The 10,398-nt window shown below is 29.7% G+C and overlaps 1 protein-coding gene across 1 annotated transcript in view; it reads left to right on the top strand.

Moving 5' to 3' along the window:
- Positions 1 to 6,780, top strand: part of LOC106457640 (THO complex subunit 4-like) — a 25,051-nt gene extending 18,271 nt beyond the window's left edge. The window contains exons 5-6 of the mRNA XM_013917074.2: positions 2,946 to 3,039; positions 6,504 to 6,780. Of these exons, the coding sequence (XP_013772528.1) occupies positions 2,946 to 3,039; positions 6,504 to 6,512 (103 nt within the window). The 3' untranslated portion in view covers positions 6,513 to 6,780. The remainder of the gene's footprint in view (positions 1 to 2,945; positions 3,040 to 6,503) is intronic.
- The last annotated feature ends 3,618 nt before the right edge of the window (positions 6,781 to 10,398 follow it).

The following is a 10,398-nucleotide window of genomic DNA, read 5'->3' as shown; positions in this document are numbered from 1 at the left end:
CCCCAGGTGGACGTACTTCCAATGTCGTCTATCAAGAGGCTCTTCGGTAAATAAAACTAATTTTTTCACAGATGTGTGATACACTACAAACGTGATGAGTTGTACTTGTGTGGAAAATGTCAAATTATTTTTTCTAAGTGACTCAGTTAACACATGGTCCACAGTATCTTTTGTTAACTTATATTTAATTGTTATAATAATGTACAATAAAAAATGTAAATAATGTAAAAGTAATTTGTTTGTTAATTGTTAAATTAATGTATTATTTATACACACAACCCGTACGAAGGACAGGTACACAGCTAGTTTTGCAATAAATGATTATTGAGAAGTTATTGATTGATTATTTCATTGAAAAACTAATTTAACCCACTTTGATGTAGATCTTGAACTGTAGTAACAATGAACATTTTCAAAACGTCCAGTTATTAGCATCACTATCAATCTTAAATGTGAGTAGACAGTTTTACACTTTTAAAAAGATATGATTAAGTGGTCAGTAGCCAAAGTTTCAGGTTATTTTTGTAGTAACAATTCTAATGGAATACAGACAACACCATGATAATCGTAATATACCTTTAGAGCCAAGGCATCTCAATGTTCATTACTTTGTCACATTTTTTTATGTGGAAATATGAAAAGGTGATGATTTAAGATTAATAAACTACCAGTATTTTAAATAGCAGCAAAATTACTGAAAATACTATAAATAGTAGTAGTTTATACTTTATAGCATATACATTGCATCTATAGGAAAACTGTATTTTTTTTGTTTTAACTATTACAGGTTTATTTAAATGTTTGTTGTTAAACACTTAACAGTTGAGATTGAGATGTTACAAATTGTCACTTTTTTTTTATATTAACATAATAATTTAAGGTAGTAACTAGTGATTTCCACTTTATACTAAACAAACTGACTAGGAACTGGTTGAATGTTATTCAGGAAGTTTAAGTTTACCATAAACACAGCTTAAATTAATGTTTAAACAAAACTTTTTTTTTACGTGAGAAGACTTAATGCGCTGTTTTTGAGAACAAATATTAATTTTAGTTTCCCTGTTCTTGCTATTATCCACCTCCTTTGCTTTATAATATTATTCTCATTCTACTCCATTTCCTCAATTTTGAGGGTGTGAAATTTGACTCTTCTAAATGCATTCCATATGGGAACATAAATTTTGTTTTTCCACATTCTTGCAGAAAAATGTGCTGAACAGAATCCTTACACATAAAAGTTTCAGAACAATTCTTGTTATGTGTTATGTCTAATAGCTACACTGGCAAAGTATGATCCATTAATTGGTAACAGGTGTATTACTTCACAACTAGAAGGATAACTATTATGATACTGAATCATACATTAATGGGTCATATTTTGCCACCATACGACTTCAGTGATGAAACGACTCAACAGATCCCCTCGTAACCCTTCTTTTTTTGAGAGATAACAATTTGATAGATCTTAACCTGAACTTGTATGACAACCTTTCCATTTCGAGTATCATTTTGGTAGCTTTTCTCTGAACCCTTTCCAACAATTCAACGTCCTTCTTAAGTTAAAAGAGCCCAAACTGAACATGATACTCAAAATAATGGCCTAACCAAATACCCATACAATGATATCATAACCTATTCCATCTTCAGCGAAATCTGAAAATTGTGTTACAAAGATGATGATTTCTAAAATTATAATATAATAACATAATCATTAATTTAGTTAGTTATTAAAAAAAAATGGTAAATGGACAGATGAAACAATGTTTATATAAATATTACACAACAGCTGAGTTAAGTGTGAAAATTTAGAAAAATTTTAGATCTAAAGAGCTTTGCGAGTTGTTACGGGTCGGGTGGTCTTTAGCTGTGAGTAGACATTCTTTGATGTAGTGGTCAAGGTCTGAAGATCCTGTGGTGATGATGATGAAATCGTTGAATGAAATATTGTGACCTGTGGTTTCAGAATGTGAGCGATTTGGCCCACCACCATTTCCTGGGTGACCCTAAGAGTACATGTTAGGTTAATCAATCCAGAAGTTTGCCAATTATAAGCTGACACTTTCAGACTTTTGTCAAATAACAGTTTAGATTAATATTTAGAAACTTTAATTGCCGAATACATAAATAGTTTGACAAAATTTTCAATTGCTGTAACCTGTAGAAATAATGGCTGGGTGGCTCATCTGGTTGAATGACATTAAGAGAACGCTGAATACGAACACTATTATTGAAGATGGAAATGCCTAAACAGATATAGCTTCTTGAAATAGTGCTGAAAATATTAAGAAAAAGATCAGAAATTATTATGAATATGAACAATTCTTATAAAAGGTTGATTAATTATGAGTAGTAATCGTGTCACTAATGAAGATGGTGATTATCTATAGGCCACACGTCAAAACGAATGTAGCACAATTTCTAGACAGTTTTATTGCAATGAAAAATAATGAAGTTGCTGTGTGTGTTTAAGGTATTAGTATAAATATTTCAATATTATTGTAATTGTATAAAGAGAGCTAGGTGAAGTAATTTGTATGATACAAATCAACATTCTGTTTAATCAGTGTATTATATTTTGATGAAACTGTTATCAGTCAAACTGACAGTATTGTTTTTAAACTATATTTGGATAAGTAAAAAAATACAGGAATACTTGAATTTAGTAATTTTATTGTGATATGCTGTCATGAATTGAAGTATTTTTAATAAGATTATATTTAACTTTTCTTTTTGATTGGTTTCTCAATTACCATCCTGTGTGTAGACTGGAATCATGTTGTGTTGATGGCTGTAATACATTTTTAATTAGAACTTTGTTTTGTTTCATAAATAAGTTTACAAATTCAGAGCCATAATATATGTTTATATTTTCATAGATAAATTGGTGTAAACTAGATTTTATAAATTCATACATTGAAATGATAACATGAAATTAAATACTACAGGTCAAGAGGTCAGGGCAGAGGTCGTGGAGGCCAGAACCGAAAAGTTCCCACAGCTGAGGAATTAGATGCTGAACTGGATGCCTATGTAAACAAGGTAAAAACTTTCCATAACACTGATAAACACTTTGAACTACTGAAAGATGTTTTTTGTGGTCTTTTTAGTATAAAGCTTAAAAATATACTTTTTTCATTTAGATCATTCTCAAAATGATGAGCATGGTGTTGTGGATAATATTGGGTGATTAACTCGATATTTTGTGAGCATCAAGTGCCCTTTTGGCAGTAGGGTTGTTATATTTGTTTCTGTTTTTGAACTGTAGCAAAGCTGCAAAACCTATCAGCATTTACTTTTACCAGACAGCTCACCACCAACTCTTGGGCTACTCTTTCAGCATCGGCTCAGCCCCTGGGAACGACCTCGTAACCATTTTATGCTGTAACTTTTAAATTAGTAAGCAAATATTAATGAAATTCGGCAGATTATCAGTAAATATTACAATGTTTTCGTATGCTAAATATAAAATTTTTTTATTGAGTCTTAAGGTTTCTAAAGCAATGTTTTTCTCATGCCTTTCTTTTCTTTTTGCATGTTGCCTATCTAACAAGCAAAGTAATTTTCATTTTAATTCTCTCTTCTAGTTACAATTTTTGTACTCGGTTGCTGCTTGACATAGGTTGCCAAGCCTTTTATAATTTTTCACATTGAGGATATGAAACAAAATTTTTTTTATGTTTTATATATACATTTGAATAACTAAAAAATCATCGGTACCATAGAATTCCACTATAATTTATCAAGCTTAGTAACTAAGCTGTATTTTAGTCTTAAAAAATGTGGAATTTCGAGCAGACTAAAGACACGTCCTATCTCGTTGAAATCTTGGTTCAGAAGAAAGAATTGGCATCCAAACACGTTAAAATGGCCAAGAAAGCCACTAGTGGGACATTCTGAGCTTTCGATTGGTTATTCATGTCATATATAGAAGTATATATAAGGGAGCATTTCCAAATATGGAAAGAGGTGGGTGGAGTGACACTGTGTTTGATTTATTACATGATATATATATATATATCTTAGCAAATAGAGAAGATAAAACATTCTGATTTTATGTTCTAGCTTGTAAATATTGGTAATTTGAGTTTCTAAAATCGTACTAAACTACAGACTTAGTATTTTGACTTCATAAACATCTAATTTGAACCAGTGCTGCATTCAACATACTACGTGACATACAAAAATTGATGTTTATCTGTGTTTTTTTAATATTTACATTTAAATTAAGAAATTGAATAATGTGTAGTGCTAAAATCTACAGTTTGATTCCAAACTTATTGACATAAATTCATAAAATAGTAGTTCAGTAAAATTTTGAATGCTAGTCAACAAATGAGATGACCTGGCCTTTCAATAGTGACCCATCTCAAAAGGGTTAACCAAGGAATAGGATTTACTAATAATAACACTTTAGTAGCTTTGCTGTAATTCAAACAGACTTATTCAGCATCAGATACATTCCAACTTAACACGCACACACCACAATAGCTAGTATTTCTGTTGGGATGTACACAGTTCACGAATGTGAGGGTGTGCCTTAGTGGTTACATATCTAGCCACAGTGATGCTTGCATTTACCTTTTGTGGGCTAAGTATTAGTATAGCTTTATGTACATAGTTCACGAATGTGAGGGTGTGCCTCAGTGGTTACATAACTAGCCACAGTGATGCTTGTATTTACCTTTTGTGGGCTAAATATTAGTATAGCTTTATGTACATAGTTCACGAATGTGAGGGTGTGCCTCAGTGGTTACATAACTAGCCACAGTGATGCTTGTATTTACCTTTTGTGGGCTAAATATTAGTATAGCTTTATGTACATAGTTCACAAATGTGAGGGTGTGCCTCAGTAATGCTTGTATTTACCTTTTGTGGGCTAAGTATTAGTATAGCTTTAACTTTACATATATATATTGCTTGCTTATTACAAGTTACAAATGTAACCAATATTACTAAGAGTAAGATTGCTTTAATAAAGAAAAAGTTACAACAAATTAATATTTGTTATTCTTTATTTGGTCAAAACATTTTGCTTACTTAATGGTGTTTATCAGAAATTACTAAACTTGTACTAATGAGTCTGACAATATATATAAAACCATTAAGTTGTTAACCTATTTACTGAACAAGAAACTTGTTTAATCACAACTAGATCTAGCTAGATAAAAAGCACTGAAAAGGGAAAACAAGTGTAACTGTTGTCATGTGTTTCTTTAACACTGTCTACCTTGTACAGTAAAAGTGTATGTTGTTTTATTTACTATTTCTTCTGGTTTATGCTGTCAAATGTAAATGTGTTCTTTCTAAACTTCTGTCCATATGAACAACTTGCATAAAAGATATTTTCATACTTATAAAAGTTAATTATTTTTTTAAGTTTGTTTCTACTGGTGGAGAGTTTTTCTGGTGTTGCTATGATTTTAATTTTTTATATAAAACCACAATTTCCACTTTATGAATCATTTAATTTTTTTCAAAGCGGTCATCTAGTATCAAACAAAGAAAATGATAAATTAATTTAAAGTAATCAATTAGCCAATTCATCTAAACACCCAGCTTCATTTGTTGATGGTTCAGGAAAAACTTACATTATGAAAGAATTGTTTTTTTTAAGTATCACTGTTGAAAATGTACATTTGAATAAAACTGTTTATCAGTTTGTTTCTAACAGTATTGTTATTTTGTGAAAAGTTTATTACATTTTGATAGAACTAAACTGTTATCAGTCAAGTTAGCAGTGCTGCCAGTAGTAGATCTAGTAATACGTATTCAAACATAACTAATGTGGAAAAATTCCTTTGGTCATCATAATGATCAATGATGCACTCACTTTATTGAGTGGCTTTTGAATGGAAAGTGCATGATTACTAAAGTAATAAATGAGCATCAGTGTTGAAATCCATGCTGTATCACTAGTTTGCATCCACATAAATTAACCCATTAACTGCGGATGACTGATATTTCTGTCATTGATGTTCTGTGGCTCAGATGCGATTGATGGAAATATCTGTCAGTCGCACATATACAACTATAACTCTATGCGAATGACGAAATTTGCCATTTTATTGCGATTGATGGCAACTCAGTTTTATCTGTGAGTCAGAAAACGGCAACTGAGCTGCTGCAGTTAATGGGTTAATACTACAAAACTAGATAATGTGGTGGAAAGAAGTCATAATAATTCTTAATCATGAAACAAGTTGCTTTTAATCACATTACATAGTTGGTGTCCGTATTGTAATACAATATCATCACTGCATAATAGGCCTCATTAGGATTTAATTCATACTTGGTGCTGTGTTGGAGATTAACCTAAGTTACAAAAATTTATGTAATTTTTCATGTCAAAGGAACAAGTTTCATTGAATTGGAGCAAATTATTTTTCTTCTTTCAAAAAAATGATTAAGTTTTTAAACTTTCTTATATACTGTTAAATTAAGTTGTAGATTTGAATATTCCCTTCTTGCATGTACAACTGATTAACAATATCCTTGTTTTTCAGATGGACTAATAAAGATCTTTTGGCAGTTACATTTCTCCATTGAAATTGTTTAAGGCCATAATTCTTCCAGCAAGAAGACGTATTGGACAGAAATCAATAAGGCACACTGCATTTTTGTTAGCATGTGCATTTGTACTTGGATATTTCTTTTAGCATCAGTTTGTGATTTTAAAACAATGTAAATCATAATCGTGTGTGTTAATTGATTATCATCCTCATTTGATTAGTTGTAAAATTTGCTTCATGCTCATAATAAACATTTTATATTATATATCAACCCAATTGCCCTTTTTTTAAACTTTATATTTTTACTTGTCGTTTAACCATTTGTGTAAACGAGACCAGTAGATTTTCAATTTAAAAATCTGGTTCAGAAAGGTTCCCACTCTTATTTATCTACAAATAAAGAAAGATTGTATCACCAAACTTATCACAAAACAATGTATGTGTGTTGCAAATAAATCAAATATTTTCACATTTAATAATTTGACTAGTGGAATTGTATACAGTTCAAAAGAAGGTTAAATGAAAGGATAAAAAAAAATGTGTATCAAATAATGAAAAAAGAAATTTAATACTATAAATCTAATATGAAAGCAAATGACTACTCATAATATCTTTGCTTAAAAATGCTACATATAAAACTAATATAATACACATTGAACAAAGAAGATTAAAATACTTATTTTTAGTCATGTTTAAGTATTCTGTATTTGGTGTTTAATAGCTTTATGTACAATAACTTTTTGAAGGAGACAACACAAAGTGCTCAATAGCTTGTATCATCACTTTCTTTGCCCTGTATTTAATATCCTTAACATATTAGTTTATTTTGTCAAAGCTGGTTCTTAATTGTTAAAAAATACCACACTTTTTAAAGTTATTAATTTCCAATGCATGGACTGATTATAATGCAAACTTGTTCTCCCCAACATTTCAAATACAGGTTTCATTGTTATCAGTGTACAAAAATTGACATCCTCAAATGAAAATTAAACTGCCTTGCTACTATTTAAACACAGTTTCTATGAAAAATAAATAACTGTACAAGTTCTCTCAAGACTGTTATAGAGATGTGAACTGTTATTAATAGCATTCAATATTTTTCTAGTGCTGCAAGTATACATGAACATATATAAACATTAAAATAAATGTACATTTTTTTTATTTAGTGTGCACTGTCCTTTAAAGTTCTAACTTGTAGAGAAATGTTTTCTTAGTTTCTTTTGTAAATGCAAGATACTGAACTTGTATGATCTGAGAATGCACTGTACTTTTAGAAGTATGTTAAGCAGGCTGTACTAAAAATAAGGTGTGGATGTGATGAGAAATCTTGTTTATAGTAAACTTGATATGGAATAATACTTCTGGTGAAAGAAAAATGTTCTGTGGTTCTAATTAGAAAGTCCAATCGTGTCTGGTGAACAAAGATGTTTGAAATTTTATTTTGGCTAAGGCTTGCAAAAAGATATTTCACCTGGAAATACACATATATTATTATGGCTTAATATAAAAAGGTATGCAGGTAATGTATACAACTAAGAGAATTATATGTGTTTGGGGTAATTATGTAGTTTGCTGTGCCAAATCATGCATTGCATTTTTGTGTTAAAATTCTAACAACTATACTCTTGATTGCAGTATTACAATATTTACTACTGGCCGTTTCAATTTATTATTTTGTGTTGTTAACACGGCAATGACTGAGATACTTTTACTGCCAGTTTCATATTACTTCTAATAGTAATACTATGGACATCTTCCTTATAAGTGAGTTGGAAGACTTGTTCTTGTTTTCTTCCAATGTAAATTTCAACATTAGGTAGTCTATGAACAAACTATGCACTAAATATGGTAATTTTTAATAGAAAAATCAACTTAAAATTAAATTTTATAATATTTGAGGAATCATCTTTACAGCCAAAGCCAGTATAACAGAGACCAACAAAGTCTCACTTTAAATATGGGATAGATATCAAGTACAAAGTATTAGTCCAAACATATAATTAATCTGTATTGATACATTTTTATATGTTACCAAATTACCACACTGCTGTTGTTAATGGACATAATTACTTAGTTGTCTCACGAACTTATTCCATTGATTAAAATGGTTATAGTGAAAACAAGTTTAATATGTACCAAAGTGTTTCTAGGACTAGTGCTCTGTTTTCAAGACAAACCTGTGAAATGTATGTTTAAATTTATCTTATTAAAGAAGTGTTTCAGGATATCTGTTACAATTTTGTATGAATGACATTTTGTAATCAAATTTCTATAGTAGGTTTGAATACTTAAGATTTTCCTAAACATCTAACAGAGAAATAAGGCAACCATAAGTTAGTGTATTCTTAGTCTTCAACTGTACTGCATACTAACTATCTCAGAACAGAATTGTTTTACATATGGCAAAGTTCCCAGTGTAAAGTTGTGTATACAAAGTATGGTAGTGTGTAACTGTTATAAGAACAACAGTATAATCATATTAAACATATCAAAGGTATTTTGATATATATATGTATATATAGTTAAAATATAAGAACTGAAACAGTAATAAATTTCAAATCAATATAAAATTTATTTTGTACAATGTATACACAACACGGAAAAAGCTTTGATACGTGTGCATGAACATAGTTTTGTATGAGGTTGACAGTATTGTTTATTTACTGTTAAAGAGTCAGAAAACAAATCTGAAACAATACACTTCTTAACTGTGAAATTGTAATTAAACATCATTTAAACCAAATAATTGTGTAAGCGTAAGATGCGAGAAAAATATGTCCATTTTTTAATTGTTTAAATGTATCAAAGTAAATTATGAAGTAAAAAATATTTAATATAAAAGTTCTTGATCATTTCTTTACAAAAAAAAGTAAACCCAAAAATCAATTTTTTACAGTTTATATTACTAACTACAGTGTTCTAATTGGTTTTGTATTGATAACTAACATGGCCAAAAACTGGTTGAAAAGGATTTGACAAAATAAAAGGCTGTCTTATCATTTAGCTTTTAGTAAGAATTTGGAAGCACGCATCATTATTGAAGCATATCTCTAATCACACTTATGATATTGTAGTTTACAAGACAATGGTTATGTCTGTGCAGAAAGGATTCAGGAAGCGACTTAACTTCAGTACCTTAAACTCAAGCTAATAGATTTGTCGTCAATTAATTTTTCAACAGATTAGGTGCATATAAAATATTCATTTCTAAAAACACTTTCTTACTATTACTGAAGTGAAATTTACACTAATTTTGTATCATAGTGTTACCTCTATTAATTGCAACCACGTCAGTCAAAGATTTTATAACAGTTCAGCAAGTTCACTATCAAACCATATCTGTGCAACCAGTATACAAAACAGTAGTTAAATAAGTTCTACAATGTGCTGGAACAATATTTTCATTGCATAACTGATCTTACACCACAGTAACAGTTTACAAGTTGTACTTTTAGTTATTGGTAACCCAATAGTAAATATCAAACTGAAAGCAAAATGTTCTTTCAGGGTCAAAACAATACATTAATATCTCAAATATAATTAAAAATCCACTGTTTTAATACCTTGTCCAGTAGTTAAATCTTAATTTCCAACCACCACAGTTTCTGAAGATTAATTACAAATATTACACACTTTTATACATCCAATAATGTTCTTCTAATTGATTATATGTTCAACTTGGTCTTGTTCATGGACAGAAAATAGACATACGCACACAATAACTACTCTGGTTTTAATGACTTTTTTTATAACAATAAATTTGTTCTCTAAAGAGATTGAATAACATTATCATTTGCAAAGAGCATTTCAGAAAATAAACACAGTTGAATAAAAAAAAATAGTTAAAGTAAATTTTAATTGAAAATGTAAACCAACACTTCTATATGAA

This window comes from Limulus polyphemus, unplaced genomic scaffold, assembly GCF_000517525.1.
Source record: "Limulus polyphemus unplaced genomic scaffold, Limulus_polyphemus-2.1.2 Scaffold354, whole genome shotgun sequence".
Taxonomy (NCBI): Eukaryota; Metazoa; Arthropoda; class Merostomata; order Xiphosura; family Limulidae; genus Limulus; species Limulus polyphemus.
Note: the sequence above shows the minus strand (reverse complement) of the source record. Positions and strands in the feature narration are given on the sequence as shown.